We start from the raw sequence: 16,895 nt of genomic DNA, 5'->3' as shown, positions 1-16,895 counted from the left end.
GGTACACATATCCTTAGACATAAAAGAAGAGCTGAAAAGCTTTAGGGCAGAATACCGCAGGTGTGCGGATAGTATGTGCTAGCCACAGCAAATTTTTTTACCCAAAATCGTCCTGAAACCTTCATTTTCATGCCTACTTTCTGTCAGGAAATTTTAGTTTCCATGACAGAGGCAGAGCAGACTACCTTTCCTACCGCAGTCACTTTACTGGCTGCACCCGGTCGCACTTTATCGGGCGCACCGTCACTTTACCGGCCTTTATTTTTAAGTGGGCGGGGTTTCAGCCGAGGCTGCTCTACCAACCCAACCCACTATACCTACATTTACAAATATCCATGCCCGAACCCGGATTCGAACCAGGGACCCTGTACCGCAGTCGAGCTTCCACTGAACTGCGCTACACGGGCCGGCCTTTCCTTTTAAGTCATTCTTAATGAATTAAACACAGTTTATTTCGGTACGGCGGAGAACATGCCGTGTCATGGAACGTCTTAATGGCACGATAACATAATCAGTTTTCGATTTGGCACGAGATTATAGCTAAAGTTCCACAATGTTACTAGTGAGTAGGTTCATTATCGTAAGCTAAAAAAAACCGCAAGTTCGGCGTTAGTTAAGTGTGGATTTGAGATAGCGGTCGATTTGTGTAGGAAATAATTTTGATTGGTCGCTAAGAGTAATTCGTTGGCCGATTTAGGTCATATGTTGGGTAGGAGTGGTTTTTTGGAACTGAATGATGAGATCGGAATTACGTCTTGAGCCGTAGTAGAGATCGCTTTTTATTAAGAGCGCAGAAGATTCGCATCGGAGCGTTGAAAATGATTGCTTCAAGGAATCCGTACGGGGTTCATCGGTAAAGATTCGAGAGCCGTTTTAACTTCAAAAAAGAAAACCTGTGAACAGGTAACATAAAAATAGAGTTCGGTATCTAAGAGAAAAGTACGTTTCATGTTCAAGATGCACGCACAGTAACCTTGCGCGTATCGTTAAGACAGTCCAGTGAAATATAACATGCCTTACGTTACGATTAGATAACCGACGGTTTTATTTAATGTACAACGCTTCGAAAGACGAAATTAACGCCGTTATTGAACTATAGACATTGTGCATTCGTAAAAGGTTGTAACCCGCCTTCCGGAACGACATCTGTTTGATTCCATTACCCAAACCCTAAAATGCGAAGGTATTCCATTTGTCCAAAATCAAACTGCTCCAAGGGTAGATGTAGACGCCGTGTAAATAAGGTAAACTGAAATTGTGTTCTAGGAATTTGACGAGTAAAAATTTGGAAGTTTAAACATTTAATAAAAACATTATTGAAGGACACAATCCATTTTCTTTGCAGTTGTGTACAATAGTGGGAAAACTTTTTCCAATGTTTGCACATAAACGCGGCCACACGTCGTGCAAGTTTTACATTTCAAACCAGCATTCAGAACTGGAAGTCTTCTGGTGAGTTATTTATTTAAGTATAAAATTTAAGATTTTTCTATTTATTAAGTAGTACCTCCTAATTTTATATTCAAAGGTAGTACCCATTTTGAGATAACAAACATACCATTGCTTTGCTTAAAAGCTGGTGAGGAAGGTGGAAATTAATTGATTAGAATTCTTTATTTTGATATTTGATCAGTATTTGAGTTTTCAAGTAAAAAGTCCATTTTACTGAAGGAATTGGATCTAGGTAATTTTAATACGATAAGCTATTCGTGGACCCATTTTGGACAGCAAAGGTTTACTTTACCGTAAACATTCTAAATTGAAATAAAACAATCAGGGACTTACCTACCCTAAAATGTAACCCACCCTCATTACAACCCTGATACATTTCAGAAAGAAATTGCAATTTTTCTTATCGGCACTGCTACGCAAAAACTTCAAAGAAAATACCGCCACCAGTGTTGGATTGGGACGCGAAAATGCGGTACTCCAAAACAATGAAAGGAGTATGATCGATAATTTAAAAAATCAAAAATATGAAGTTATTTGTAGCACAAGATTTGATTCAGTAGGTATATACAATCTGACGGGAGTATTTTTTTTGTTGCGGCATTTACTGTGTGGTGTAACGGGAACCCGTTCGCGAATTTTATTTTTAATGTTTCCAAAATTTTTTCGATGTCGTATCGTGAGTGGTTCCTGGCCCTGACTTTGTAAGCGCGTTTGAAAGCTGACGGTAGACGGCAGTCGTGGAACTGGCGCGTTTAGTGCATGTTACAGGAACAGGTTTATCCTGCAGTCGTAGTTGTCAAGCTACCTTAGTGGCGTAGGTTTTTGCTGACTGCGGGAAATTTAATTAATAATAATTTTTTAAGAGTTATGTGGGTCCAGGTACATCATTACTTTTGAGCCAAGAGCCACGGAATTATGACATGAAGTCAATTTGTACACAGATAGCACTTTTTAATGAGAATGGCGCTACCGTCTGATTACGTAATTTTGAGTAATCCTGTTGAAACTGACATTCATTTACGAGATCCAGAATCTTGCATTGACCGGATCCCTTCAACCATTTGGACCCAGAAAGTAAACCTGTTAGTACTTCATACCGGCTTTATGGTTCAGTGGTAGAGCGTTGGCCTATAAATCCGGAGGTGTTCGAACCTGGGTTGAGGTGAATTTTTCATCTGTGGCAGATATGGGAATTACCTTAGACCAGTTTGGAGCATTCTGCCGGCTACTCCGAATTAGGTTTTCCTGCAGTTTTCCTAATTCGTAAGTAGTTCGGAGTAGTACTTTTGACCTTCTGCAGAGGCACCTCTAAAAGCATTATGCGGGTCACTCTGTAATTGGGCGCAAGCCTGTTGCGAGCCCAGAACAAGAGAAGGATAATAAATAAATAAATAAATAAATAAACCCAATGCCCAAGGTTGCTATAATCCAAAATGGCAGCTATTTTTCTTTGATATACATCATGCACAATAACGTGTTATCAATTTATATGTTTTTAGGTCTAGAAGAAGTAAATAGATTAAGTATCAATGTATTAAACGTCAATTTATCTACACATTTGGTGGTCGTAAACATAAAGTGCTTTTATTTGCTTGTTCCAAAACGTGTCCAGCTTGTAAAGCACTACGCAATACTTGTAGTAACGCTTCCTTCGTTGGTGGAAGACTTTCTAGTGAACGATTTTTAGTCATGAGCCATCCTTGTCTTGCTTCATTTTGGATTATAACAACTTTAGGCAATGCCTCCCCATCTTATTTTTATTGTCTGATGACCAAAACTCATTCTTAACACCATATTCAGTTTTTATACACGTAGTTCCCCTACTGACAGGCCAGCTCATACTGAATTGATTGATTGAACGACGTCGAAAATGGTGGCACAATTTTCCGGTTGCGCGCCTGACGATTCTTTTATACGCTGCGGTTATACGGCTTTCGGTTCGAACCTTTAATAAACAATCACGTATTACGCGACCTGATTAAAGGCGTAGACAACTCACACGATTGGCTTAGCCAATAATTTTGTGTTACGCGATCTATAAATTTCTGCGTTCCGTTTGGCTATAAATGCCTCTCTCCCACCCAATTTTTACTTATGTACTGGTCGAGCAGCTCAAGTGGTGAAACGACCTCAATGAAACCTAAGCGTTCACTTGTTTTTATACGTGCGAAGGTATAGTAGAAACACCGTCCCTCATTCTCCATTGTTAGAACCGGCAACACTGTAGCGTTTCGACTATTACCTCCTTACACACTCGTTTTATCTTACCGCGCTTTATTTTCTCGTTCCCGTTCTATTTCCTTATAAGGCGGTACACGTACACAATTTGTAAATTACACAAAGAATCCTTAAAGCGAAAAGCGACCACCAGTTACAGGTGGTGGAAGTAGAAGTAAAATGCTTTCTTCAATTCTTTCCATTATATTCATATCCTGCGACATCTGACAGTGTGTTTATGAAAAATATAGCTAAAATATAGCTAACTCTTCCATGAAATACGGCCGTTTGTGATGATTCATGATCATCTACATCGCTGCACTGCATTTATGAAACTAATAAGGTCCGGTTTTTTCACCTCCCAACTTTATTCTTCAGATAAATTCTTTGTACACTATTGTTGATACATGCGATCGTTATCCAAGTATTTGTCGCCGGAATAAGTTTATCAAGAGATGCAAAAAACCAAAGATCGGCCCTACGTTTATTAAATTATTTCGAAATGACTAAATTGCAAGTATAAAACACCGTTTCATAAAACATCGCGAAAGAGATCGTGAGGGCTTCGTACCGTTAATTCTTCTTACAAGAGGCCAAAGCCCATGATGACAACAACAACTTTTAAAAAGTAGTCACGTATCTTAATATTAGACAAAAATATAATGAATTTCATTCAGTACGAGCATTGAATAAGTAATACCATTGAATAAGTATTACCATTGAATAAGTAATACTTATATTGGTAATACTTATTCAATGGTACCTACGAGTCTATATTCGTATGGTCGTGACAGTGAAAGTGAAGGTTGGTTGATGCAGTTTACAGTGGACGGAGAACAGCTGTTGGTTAAGAAGGGTCAGGTCAAATGTTTTATTCATTATTTAAATTGCCTATCGTTGATAAAGTTGTTCTATAAAAGTTTGAAAGAAAGAGAAATTTTATAGTTTCTTAATTTTTGTCCAGTCTGCATTTTGTAATTACAGTTTAGTGATTACTTTAAAAACTAGCTTTAGATATTCGCCTTATAGGTTAATATACGTATATTTCATTGGACCCTACTTCGAAATTGGAGTTTAATCTATGAAAAAATGTAAAACTAAATACTGCTCCGTGTAATTATTGCATATTTTCCAACAAAGTTGGATACTCCGTCCATCCGTCCGATTGTTCAATGATACGCTGAGCTGAGCTAAGAAAAACCTTAGCAGAACAACTTTGATAGGAAAACTTCCAATCGCATTCCAGTAATAAGTAAAGACCTATTTTTTGCTTTTGCATTTTCGGTGGTGACAAAAAAAAACCTAAATTCTTGGTAAAGATAGGGGGGTGAAATACCTCTTACAAAATCTGCATGAAGCTGATATTCAGTATTCATTAATGTAACGTAATGTAGACGAATAATAAACTACGTCCAAGTGAAATTTAAACTTTCACTGCGTGCCTTTTACATTTTACTCACGACCTACAATACAATAATATTGTTAATTAGACTTAAAGTTTAATTATTGTGAACTATTTGGGTGATATATTAAGAACAATAGTAAAATGAAATTTTGTGTGCTAAATAACTGTAACCGCAGTCTGCATTTCAATTGACAATTCGTTTCCTTAGTAGACGTAGTAAGTTGCGGTGGTGTGAGTAAGATAGTTCTTCCGGCGGATAGTGCAAAGGTATGTGGTCATACGTAGTAGGCAATTATAGTGAATTAGTACAATTTTCAGTGATATGTAAGTAGTAAAGATGACTTGAAGAGTTAGGTAATCTAAATCCATTCATGTTTTTTATATGTAAATCCGGATTGAATACGTAATTAATTTTTATGAATTGTAATTAGTCAACATGATCAATATTAAAGCATGACATTTTTTTATAGAATACGGATCTGGTTTAGATGTTCTGGAAAGATTGACAATTTGTATCATTTTGTAGCGTATTTTTTACTGGAAAATCACAGCTAGTTAGTTCAAGAAGAGTGTCCGTTCGTCTCTCCTCGTGGAAGGCAATTAAATTTTCCCTTGGTCAAAATTATGGTATGCAAGATTCAATTTGAAACCTAGGAATAGTCTTTTGAATATGTCAAACATTTTGAAAAATAGCGTGGAGTATTTAATTGTATAACATGAGTATTTTCTTAATGGAAAATTTTACGATACCCACATTTATTTGAGATTTATCAGAGGAATTCCCTTACTAATGAGTGTGGCTATATTTCCTTTTTTTATAGAATCAATGTTGATTTCCCTTGTTCATGTCCTAATTAGGTATAAGATTGTTTAACTATTTTGGAAATCGTGAACTTAAATATAATAGGAATTTAAAGAAAGCTGAAAATGAATTTGAGGAACGCAAAAGAGGAACTTCAAAGGACTCAACAACAATTTGAGAACGGCTCCATACGAGAACTGAGGTAAATTTAGACGAAGTGTGAAGATTTTTAAAAGAACTGGAAGTGAATTTAAGGGAATGTAAAGAAAAACATGAGGAAAGGAGGGAGGGCGGTGAACTTGAAAAAACCTTGAGAACAATGAATTTTAGTGAAACTTGAAAAATTGATACAAACTAACAAACTAAAAGTGGAGAGGGTTTTTACGCGAATCGACGAGGGGTATTGAGAGCACTTGAGAGAAACTTGAAACATTCACTGTAGACGATTAAAATTTCACCAAAAAACACATTGTAATTTTTGGATTCTATATTTGTTTCGTTTATGTAAAGTGCGCGAGTATGTAGGTATATTTGTTTCTCATACCATAAATATTACCGTAGCCTAGAACCGTGCACCACCAAAAAACCACGACTCAACGTCTTCCTCTGCTATTTAAACAATTTTCCTTTCTTTTCAACCGTCCGAACCATCTGCTTCTTATCAAATTATTGCGTCATCGAAAAAAATGTACACCTGTCTACTTCGGCCATAACACGTGCTTATCTTCAAATTAATTAGCCCACTCAGCGATAACCGAACTTCTTATCGTAACGACCGGAGATAACACTTTTACAAACGAAAAATTTTGAAACACTGGAAAAATGAAACAGACCACCTTGTAATAAAAAACAAGATTGCTTTTAACTCCTTAAAGTAGATTCGTGTTGTGATAATAACAGACTCAGATTCTTCAAAAAAAAAGTGCTCATAGAACGTGTTAACGGAAACCGTCCTTTTCCGGTCATTTAAGGTAGAGAAAATGAAAACGAAATTTCACATTTTCAGTTTTTCGGTGCCAGCTCAGTTATTTTCAAGCAAAATTGCGTTTGTTTAGTCACAAAAAGGGACAACTTTGCCCACATTTAACTTACCACGAATTTGAACTACCCTGTACAGACACTGTACAGGTAGGTTAGAGGGAGATTTTACCATTTTCAAGTTCTTCCTAAGGCCTTATGCTATTACATACACATTAGGTAATCTCTAGGGTTTTCTTTTTACCACCGACGCGACGGATTAAGTTCAAGTCTCATTGGCTGTCCTTCCCCAGTGGCGTTCCTACAATTCTTGATTTTCGCTATGCGTGTAAATATCGATTTTGAAACGATTTTAAAAATTACAATCATTACACAAGAAAAGGCACGAAAAATACAAAACCAAATTACAACATTGGGAAAATAAGGTTTCGTTTTTACCATCGACGGAAGAAGTCCAACTTTCACTAGCTGTCCTTCTCCAGTGGTGTCCCCGCAATTCCTGATTTGCATTGTGCAAATTTCAATTACTGCACAAGGGCGCAAAAAATACACATGCAAATTACAACATCGGGAAAATTAGGTTTTGTTTTTAGGACTGGCCATAAAGGTTCAAGTCTCACTAGCAATCATCCTCCTGTGGGGTCCCTACAATTCTTGATTTTCGTTATGCTTGTAAATTTCGAATCTGAAATTAGAAATAAAATACTGCATAAGGGCACAAAAAATATACAAGTAAATTGGAACAATGAGAAATCTAGGTTTTGTTTTTACCACCCACGATAGAAGTACAAGTTTCACTGGACAACCTTCTCCCTACAATTCTTGACTTTTGCTGTGCGTGTAAACGTCGAATCTAAAATGAAACATCAGACGCAAAAAGTGCAAGTCTCACTGACTCCAGTGGCGTTTCTGCAATTCCTGATTTTGTTGTGCTTGTAGTCGAATCTGAAATACGGGGAAAACTTCAATTACTGCATAAGGCTACAAACAATTAGAAAATCAGGTTCTGTTTATACCACCGACCGAAGAAGTTGTCTGACTACCTATCCTTCTCCAGTGGTGGCGTTAAGCTTTAAAAAAAGTTTCGTTAAATTTACAAATCTCCCGGTATAAGAAATTTTATACGTGTGCCGCTTCATAATGAAAAAGAACAGAACTAATATGCGAGAAAATAAAGCGAGTTAAGATAAGAAACAAGTGTTCAAGTAGAGCTACAGTGTTGGCGGTCTTACAAACCGTCGCGACGGAGAATGAATGTCCGGAGCTTCTGCTTTGCCTTCACATGCAATACAAAAAGGTCCGATTGTAATATGCAAGGCGTTCCACTATTGGATTTTCCAAATTGCTGCCTTCCTAAGGAAAAACTGTCAATTGGAGAACATTGTGGCTTGTCGATAAATGTATGTTAATTGAATTTTTTACATTGCGTAATGTGTGACCATAGGATTCGATTTTATTCGGTGATGTTGTATAAAAGATATTTAAAATTATTCTAACATTCCTGGAGAGGTCGACTCACGGGAATTTGAACAAACTTGTATTTTTTATTAATGATAAATAAGTGAACCCAAACCAAAAATATTAGTAAATTTTTCTCATTAATTGTGAATTTGAATTTTATGTTCATTAATACCATTCTCTTGTGTGGGTTCAATTTTATTTAGCGTCCAGAGGCGCATTTTGAATTCAGTTTTGTACTAAGTGTTTGATTAATTACGAATATTAAAAAATATATGTAATTAATTAGTTTTTGACGTAATCATGAGATAGGGCTTGAATTTTTAATTTGTATGGGTTACCTGAAGTACATCTATATTTTGAATCACAAAAAATGTAAAGAAAACTGGAGTTGGAACGAGATTTCCAACAATACATTCAAACAAATCAATTTATATGAGTTTTTTTGATAGTGATAAAATTGAACATTTATCATTACTGAGCTAGCCGCGGCATTAATTACTTCATTCCAAAAAATTCACTTTACAGTAAATTGTTTACCAGTACCGTAGAGAATAAAATTTATTTTCTACAAGAGTAAATGTAATTAAGCTGTTACAGCGTCCCTACAATTCTTGATTTTCGCGATACTTGTAAATTTCCAATCTGAAATGAGAAATGAAATTACAATTACTGCATAAGCGCACAAAAATATGCAATAATGAATTCAAGCTTGATTTTTGAAAATTAAAAAATAATATTGAAGGTAAGGTGATCCTATTGGGATCTCTTCTAATCTTCTAAAATAATTCTAAAATTTCTAAGGATTCTATACTTTTTTCTACAAAGTCTCAATGATCTGAAAAATATTCTAGCTGGATTCTAAAATGATAATCAGAAAATTCTGGAAAAATTTCAAGAATGTTTAAAAATAATCCTTAGAACCGAAGCAGATTATACTAACACTTTGGAATATTGTAAGGTTCTACAAAGGCTCAAGAGGTCCCGCCCTAATAACGAAGAGATTACAAGATTCCAAAATCCTATGATTTCAAGAATCTTCGAATGCTGTTCAATTCGAGAAGACAGAAGAGAAATTAAGTTGATTTTATGTAGCGAAGATAACTCTTATCGCAACGACCGGAGATAACACTTTTACCTACACCACGCAAATATTTCCAAATGTTCCGTATCTTTTAACACTTAGCAAAACTGAACAAGAATCAAACCAAAACAAAAGGCGATCTTTAAAAACTTTTACCTACCAATTAGTGGGAAAATACGAAGTTACTTGCCACAATCATGGACTAATGTCCCGATCCCTTGGTTTTGTTTTAAATGTAATTTATAAGAAAAATATTGTTAACTGGTACTAACGATTCTCAAAACCACCCAATTTGCTTTTCTATCTCCAATTGGGTTAAGTACTTGTTAAATTAAATACCTTATTAACATGACGGAAATGATTTTGTTGTGGCAATAGTTTTTGGAATCATTAATATTGGCATGGATTACACTATACCTCCTATTTAAATGGCCGCTGATTCGTCCGACAACCTGTAGCGATTTCGAACAGCACTTTTACTTGGAAATAGGGTGAATTGTACTATTAATTGTCTATACTTACACATGTCCTATGCTAAAGGAATTAAGTGGGTTAATGAGACATACTTGTCTTGAAAACTGCAGTGTTTGTCAACTGGTCAGAAAACACGGCTCTTAGGGTGTCTTGGTATTTACTAATATTAAATGAATTTTCTTGCATTTAGTTACTTTTTGGGTGGTAGCAGGTACTCGTACTGTGAGTCTTCCATAAATACCTTATATTTATTGGATCGACTTATAACATTTCTAATCAAGGTATTTGCATTAAAAAAATTACAAACTATTCAGTAGGTACAATTTGTCTCAGAAGTGCTATGAATAATTGCACCACCAACCACAATCTATCTTTAAGTGGTATTCGCCGGTTAATTGCATTATTTTCCGGACCGGTAATTAAAACAATCTTATATTCATTGCGGTAAGTAACACTCATTCAAGGTTCTGAATAATTTATAAATAATTTTAGAATGTCATTCTTTTCCATACAACTAAAAACTACATTTTACAAATCTGCCCAAAATACGCGCGCCTAACCGCAAAATTAATTCGATAACGACTTTTCGCCAACTGGGATGGTCAGGTTCACGTATCCTTGAAAACTCTCCATTACGAATCTTTATCTACCTTAGTTGTAATAATTGGGAACTCCGCCACTAAGATTTCAATTTCCTTTGTCGACGCATTAGTATAAATACGTATATGTATTTAGCGGTACGTCATTCCTAAAGCAGCAGTCTAAAGCTCGCCTACGCATTTTCAAGTTTGAACTAAGTGTGGCATTCGTTTTTTAGACACAATGGAATCGAGCGATTTTCGTGAGTTTGGAAAGGCGATGGTGGATTATATCGCGGATTACATGGAAACTATTCGCAATAGGTACGTTTTCTTTTAAATACTGTGCGCCCTTTTACCGGTTTTTCTTTCAGAGACGTGCTTCCATCAGTGACACCGGGTTATTTAGAGAAACATATTCCCAAAGAGACCCCGGTGGACGGTGAAAACTGGAAGGATGTTCTTCACGATGTCGAAAAACTGATAATGCCTGGTGTAACCCATTGGCATTCACCTCATTTTCACGCCTATTATCCCACGGCTCAGTCGTACCCGGCAATTGTCGGCGAAATGCTGAGTGCCGGTATCGGCTGTATCGGCTTCAGTTGGGTAATTCTAATGCTTTTAAACTATGACATCAGGGTGTTGATATCCCGATTTTTTAGATGGCAAGCCCCGCTTGCACTGAGCTGGAAGTGATCACAATGAATTGGTTAGGGAAACTGTTGGGACTCCCTGAGGAATTTCTGAACTGTTCCGAAGGTCCCGGTGGTGGTGTGATACAGGTAAGTTGACCTCTGCCTATTTTTGTAAGCCGCAACTTGTAATTTAGGGATCCGCGAGTGAATCTACGCTAGTAGGTTTATTGGCCGCCAAAGAAAAGATGGTTAGGTCAACACAAAAAAATAATCCATCTCTCTCAGAGGGTGACATCAAAGGAAAGCTAGTGGCGTACACATCCGATCAAGCTAACTCCTCAGTGGAGAAATCTGGAATATTAGCTTCGGTACCCATGATCCATTTGCCAAGCGACACCAAAGGTAGGCTTAGCGGCGATGTTCTACGAGAAGCTATCAGAAGAGATAAAGCGGCCGGGTTAATTCCGTGCTACGTCGTGGCAACGCTAGGCACGACAGGTACTTGTGCATTTGATAATTTGGAAGAACTGGGAGCCGTGTGCAATGAAGAAGGGGTTTGGCTACACGTAGACGCAGCTTATGCCGGTGCCGCATTCGTTTGTCCAGAGTACCGATACCTAATGAAAGGCGTCGAGTTATGCGATTCATTTACTTTTAACGCACACAAATGGATGCTCGTTAATTTCGATTGCTCCGCACTGTGGGTTAAGGACGCTAGGTACTTAGTGGAAGCTTTTAACGTGGATAGGATATACTTGCAACACCAACACGAAGGAAAGGCGCCGGATTACCGTCACTGGCAAATTCCGCTAGGGCGTAGATTTCGAGCTTTGAAACTGTGGTTCGTTTTACGTATTTACGGAACGGAAGGTATTCGTCGACACATCAGAAACCACATCAGTCTCGCTAAACATTTTCAAGAATTAGTGCTTAATGATTCACGATTTGAAGTAGTAACCAGCAATTTAGGTTTAGTGTGCTTTAGACTTCAAGGAGACGATTCCTTGACAAAAGAACTGCTAGAAAAGGTTACTGCCAACAAGAAACTTTACTTGATCCCCTGTTATACTCAACAAAAGTTTGTGATTCGTTTCGTTGTGTGCAGCAGAATAACGACAATTGAGGATATCAATTGTTCATGGGCAGAGATTATTTCCCATGCAAATACAATAGTACCTTACACAACAGACAATTCAATTATGCACGAACCCAGAAAGAACGATTATATCAATTTAACAACGTATCAAGAACCTGATGATAGTATGAACGAGAAATCTAAGTAAAATTTGGCTAATGTGCAATTTCGGAAAAAAACTTTTTAATAAAATGTGATATTTGTTCAATTTTTAATGCCTATTGTCTTGCAGTAACTTTAATTCAATGCCAATGCGATGAGTTTTATGACCCAATTTTGCAACAACTTTTTCAATTTACCTACTGTTTAAGGATACCATAAAAATAATGTAGGATTGAGGAAATTTAACCTTACAGTCTGTCGGTGTATTTCACTTTTTTTAATTGACTTAAAATTTCCAAAACGGAAAGTCACAGATGTATCCCATTACTTAAACGACTGGTTTTGTGATCTAATTAGTAGTTTCTTAATTGGAATATTAGTGATAACTGATAATAGAATATATTGCATTGGGAAATTACGGAAGAACATAACCCCATAATAATATCCCGAGCAGCAAAGCAACGGGTTCGCCAAGGGCACTTTCCAGAATTTACTTTACCTTACCTAATATCATAGTATTATATTATGCTAATATCATAATATATATGCTAATATGTAATAACTGTTAAAGAAAGTTGTACCGAGTGCTTAGTTAAATTTTGCATTTTCGAGAATGCGACTACCTAATTTTTTAAATAGAAATCTCTTTCTTATGGTGGTCGCCAATACTTTCACCACTGAAAATAAGGGTATTTTCTATTTGAACCCATGAACAATTTTTCGCCTCCACATAATTCATCCTCCGAAAGTCCATCTTCGGAAAATTCCGCCCATAATATTAAACGCGGAAACTTTTGCTCTGGGAGCTTCAAGAAAGCTTTTGAATATTCAGGAAGTGTAACTTTTCAGAGCCGAATTAATTTTTAGGTACCTTCTGCGCCATCTATCGATTATTAAAGAAATTTCAATATTGCCTATGTACGTTATAAAGTTTCTCACTAGAGGAAGAGGGTGAAGATATTTATTTTGTACCGATCCACATTCTTTTTAATTTTTGATCACTTGTTAAAGTTCAAGTCGCCTGTTAGTTTATACCTACACTTAAGAGTGCCATTGGTCTCACTAATGTCGCTGTTCATGGCCGTTTCCTGTTTGTGGTTGAACCTGCTGTTATCGTTTATCTTGGTGATGTTATTGCCATTTCTCCTGAATTCTTAACGTACCTAAAGCATAGCTAAAGTGTTTGATCGATGTACAAATGCTGGACTTACTGTTAGTCTTGAGAAGTAACAATTCTGTAGACGTCAATAAAAATATTTGGGTTATATTTTTATGAAGTTTTCCATTTTGCCGGTGAGGTAATTTTTCAGGAAAGTATACTGAGAAGAACAGGCAAATAGTATTATAGTTTCTTTAATGGCGATCGATTTCGGGCTTGACATTTATTGCCCATCATCAGGCCATGCCGAAATCTACTGTACCTTTTTTCAGCACTGTTCTTCTTAGTGCTTCCCTGAAAAATATTTGGGTTATGTTGTAAATCAACATGGCTTAAGACCAGTCCCTGCTATTTTACAGATTAATTTCCCGAGTAATATTAAAGATTCAATACGTTTCTTAGGTATTACCTCTTGGTACGGACGCTTCATTCCTGAATATACTACTATAACCGCACTCTTGAACGCGCTTCTAAAAAACAATAGGTGCACCATGGAAATGGACGGAATCTTGTGAAATTTCTTTTGTTTGCCTTACAAAAATATGTCTGACCCATTGCATTGAATAAAAAATTGATTATTCAATGCCCATTTGTTAGTTGTCCTAAGTTTTCTCTACAGTTTTCTTTGCAAACTGACGCCTCTTCGTTTAGAATTGGTACAGTTTTAGGTCAAAAATTTCCCGATTGTGAAATAGTTATTTTTACAACTAGAGAAGAAAGTTTTCTCAAGTTTTACACATAATTTTTTCTGAAACTACAATCAAAATTGAAAAATTATCATATCCAAAAATGAAGTTTGACACAGCAATCTAGATATGAGTATGTTTCAATTTTAAATATCATTATTAAGATTAAAGCAGAAATTGTTTTTCACTTTCCTCACTAGAGAGAAAAATCACATTTTTTTCGCCCTTTTTGGAGACAAAAGTAGTAGTTTCTAATGTAGTTTCAGAAAAAGGTCGTTCACTACCTTTCGCGATCATTGAGCCGTCAAGAGAGAAATCATTCGACTAGAGAAAAGAGATGTCTTGTACAAAGTTAGGAAAAAATGGAAATCTTAATTCCATGTCGCTTACTTGTTTCTTAATTTACTCGGTAACATACAAACCTCTTGTGCAATTATAAGTGAAAACAAATAGTTTTTTTCCGAATAAAAGGCATCCTTATCTCTAGATAATTGCATTAATTTTTTATAAAAATAAACGAATTCTAATAAATCAAATCTGAACAGTCACAAATGAATTAACAAAACAAATTGACAGCCAAAATTGAGATAATTACTATCTTTAATAATTCCTTTTTTTATCCTTCTAAATTGGGATCCATCTTGTGAACTCTAAATGGGGTTTCAAACTTCTTCCAAATTTAATAAATATACCTTCCCCATGAAATTTATAAATTTCATGGGGAAGGTATATTTATTAAATTTGGAAGAAGTCTTCATGGTACTCTAATGGAAGGAATTAATTTCTACCAACCATAGCCCTCCTTCTCGACCACTTATCGTGATCGGGTATATTCCCTTATACTTCAAGAACTGATTGTCGAAAGAGAGTACTCACAGAGGGCGATTGAGATGTCTGCAAGAAATATATCCATTGGTGATGTCAAAACAAAAGCTATTTCGGTTTAAAAAATGCGCTTTATCTGCACAAGAGTTGTGCACAATTTATACTTGTTTTGTATTCCATTCAAATCAATACTTAATCAACATAAAAGTTGAGAATGTAGCACAGTGGGATTTATATTTTATACATGTTTCTACCCAGGACAATGCAATCTTTGAATAGGTATTTATAATCAAAGAATGCAATGCTACTAATTAAATCCGTAAAGGCGAAACTTTTGAATATGAAATGCGAAAGAAGAATAAAGATGCAATTATTTCAATGCGTAAAAGCACAAACCCATAGTCGTATGTTACAGCTTTGAGGAACTTGAGGAAATCGTTTTAATCCCAAATTACTGTTCTGCAAATGTAGTATAGACATCTAGTGGTATTTAGTAGTAATATATTTCTGCCTATCGCTAAAGAACACTTTAATAATTTAGTTATTATTTGCTATAATACACAGCCATTTTAGTAAACTGTAAATATATGTAAGTACAATCTTTGATATAATCCAAAGTTACCGTATACAGTAACCTGTAACGGTGAGCATTTGTGCTTTATACATTGTACTTGTACCATTGACTAATACTCCCATTAGTCAATGATTGTACCCATTTAATAAAGATGGACATATCCATAGAATATTTCTACTTATAAAACAAACCCCGAGATAAAACGAAAGAGCATTATTAGCATTAAATTATAAATTCAATGATTATTTGTACAAATCAAAATGTGAAATCACCATTTGCCTTTATATAATACTTATTGTAGATAATGGTCTTTACGTAAGGGACATAAGCACAAAGCGAATGGCTTTTTCATTATACGAGTTTTTAGAAACTTTTTGGAAAATCAAAAATGACTCAAGGAAACCCATTATTTGAAGATTTTCTTACCTAAATCTCATTTTCAACATCAACTGAACTGGAATCTCACGCTGTAGGTAGGTAGTTTAAATTAAATATGGACCTACCTATTATATAGGTACCTACTATAAAATTGAGTACCTATATATTGATTCCAAAAAATTTATAATCAACGAGCTCCTAGCGAGTTTATAATTTTGCGGTGTCTGTCCGTCCGTCTGTCCGCCCGTCCGTTAGCAAGATACCCATAAACGAATGGACCGATTACGATGAAATTTTGCAGGATTCTTTATAAAATTTGTGGATCGGAGTTCGTGAATTGGCAATGTAGACAAAAAAATAAAGTAGGCCCTTTTGACATCTCCGTTAGTTATGAATCGAATTGCAGGAAATTCAATATGCACATAGCTTTAGCCATATAAAACACAATTTCACAAGTTGAGCCTAATCAATCAGCATTCACAGTGCCCTTTGCGCATCTCGACCATTTACAGACCGAATTGCAAACTTTCTTATTTATGAAGGTATTTAAATGAAATTTGAAACATAGCCACTTGGAATAAAAGCAAATTTAACGTCAGTTTCAAAATTTGGTTTTGCGCATGCGCAGGGCCAACTTTTTTATTTATGGAGGGATTCAAATGAAATTTGATACATAGCCACTTGGAATAAAAGCAAATGTAGCGCCATTTTCCAAATTTGGTTTTGTGTAGGATGTGCGGTGCCAACTTTCTTATTTATGGAAGCAATTAAACGAAATTTCATACATAACTAACATCCGGTTTAAAATTTGGTTTTGCATTTGCTATAGCCATACCCAGGAGCTCGTTTGCTATATTTGTTTAATTTATTTGTTTTAATGGCTCCACACAGCCAGATACTAAACACCTTTTTCGTATATTTGGTGTAGTAGTTAATATTCCACTTATATA

The 16,895-nt window shown here is 35.8% G+C and overlaps 1 protein-coding gene across 2 annotated transcripts; it reads left to right on the top strand.

The window, feature by feature from the left end:
* The first annotated feature begins 1,433 nt into the window (after positions 1–1,433).
* On the top strand, positions 1,434–12,431 carry LOC116170493 (3,4-dihydroxyphenylacetaldehyde synthase 2-like). Of its 2 annotated transcripts, none has more exons than XM_031486935.1 (5): positions 1,434–1,452; positions 10,688–10,772; positions 10,823–11,057; positions 11,114–11,233; positions 11,281–12,431. In XM_031486935.1, the coding sequence occupies exons 2-5, from the start codon at positions 10,693–10,695 to the stop codon at positions 12,367–12,369; spliced, it is 1,524 nt and encodes a 507-aa protein (XP_031342795.1). In that variant the 5' UTR covers positions 1,434–1,452; positions 10,688–10,692; the 3' UTR covers positions 12,370–12,431. The 2 variants fall into 2 exon arrangements, with proteins under 2 accessions (XP_031342795.1, XP_031342794.1); XM_031486934.1 differs by lacking the exon at positions 1,434–1,452 and adding an exon at positions 4,403–4,525.
* Positions 12,432–16,895: the final 4,464 nt, after the last annotated feature.

The sequence above is a fragment of the Photinus pyralis genome, unplaced genomic scaffold (genome assembly GCF_008802855.1).
Source record: "Photinus pyralis isolate 1611_PpyrPB1 unplaced genomic scaffold, Ppyr1.3 Ppyr1.4_LG5, whole genome shotgun sequence".
NCBI lineage: Eukaryota > Metazoa > Arthropoda > Insecta > Coleoptera > Lampyridae > Photinus > Photinus pyralis.
This window is presented reverse-complemented; position numbering and strand designations above follow the sequence as displayed.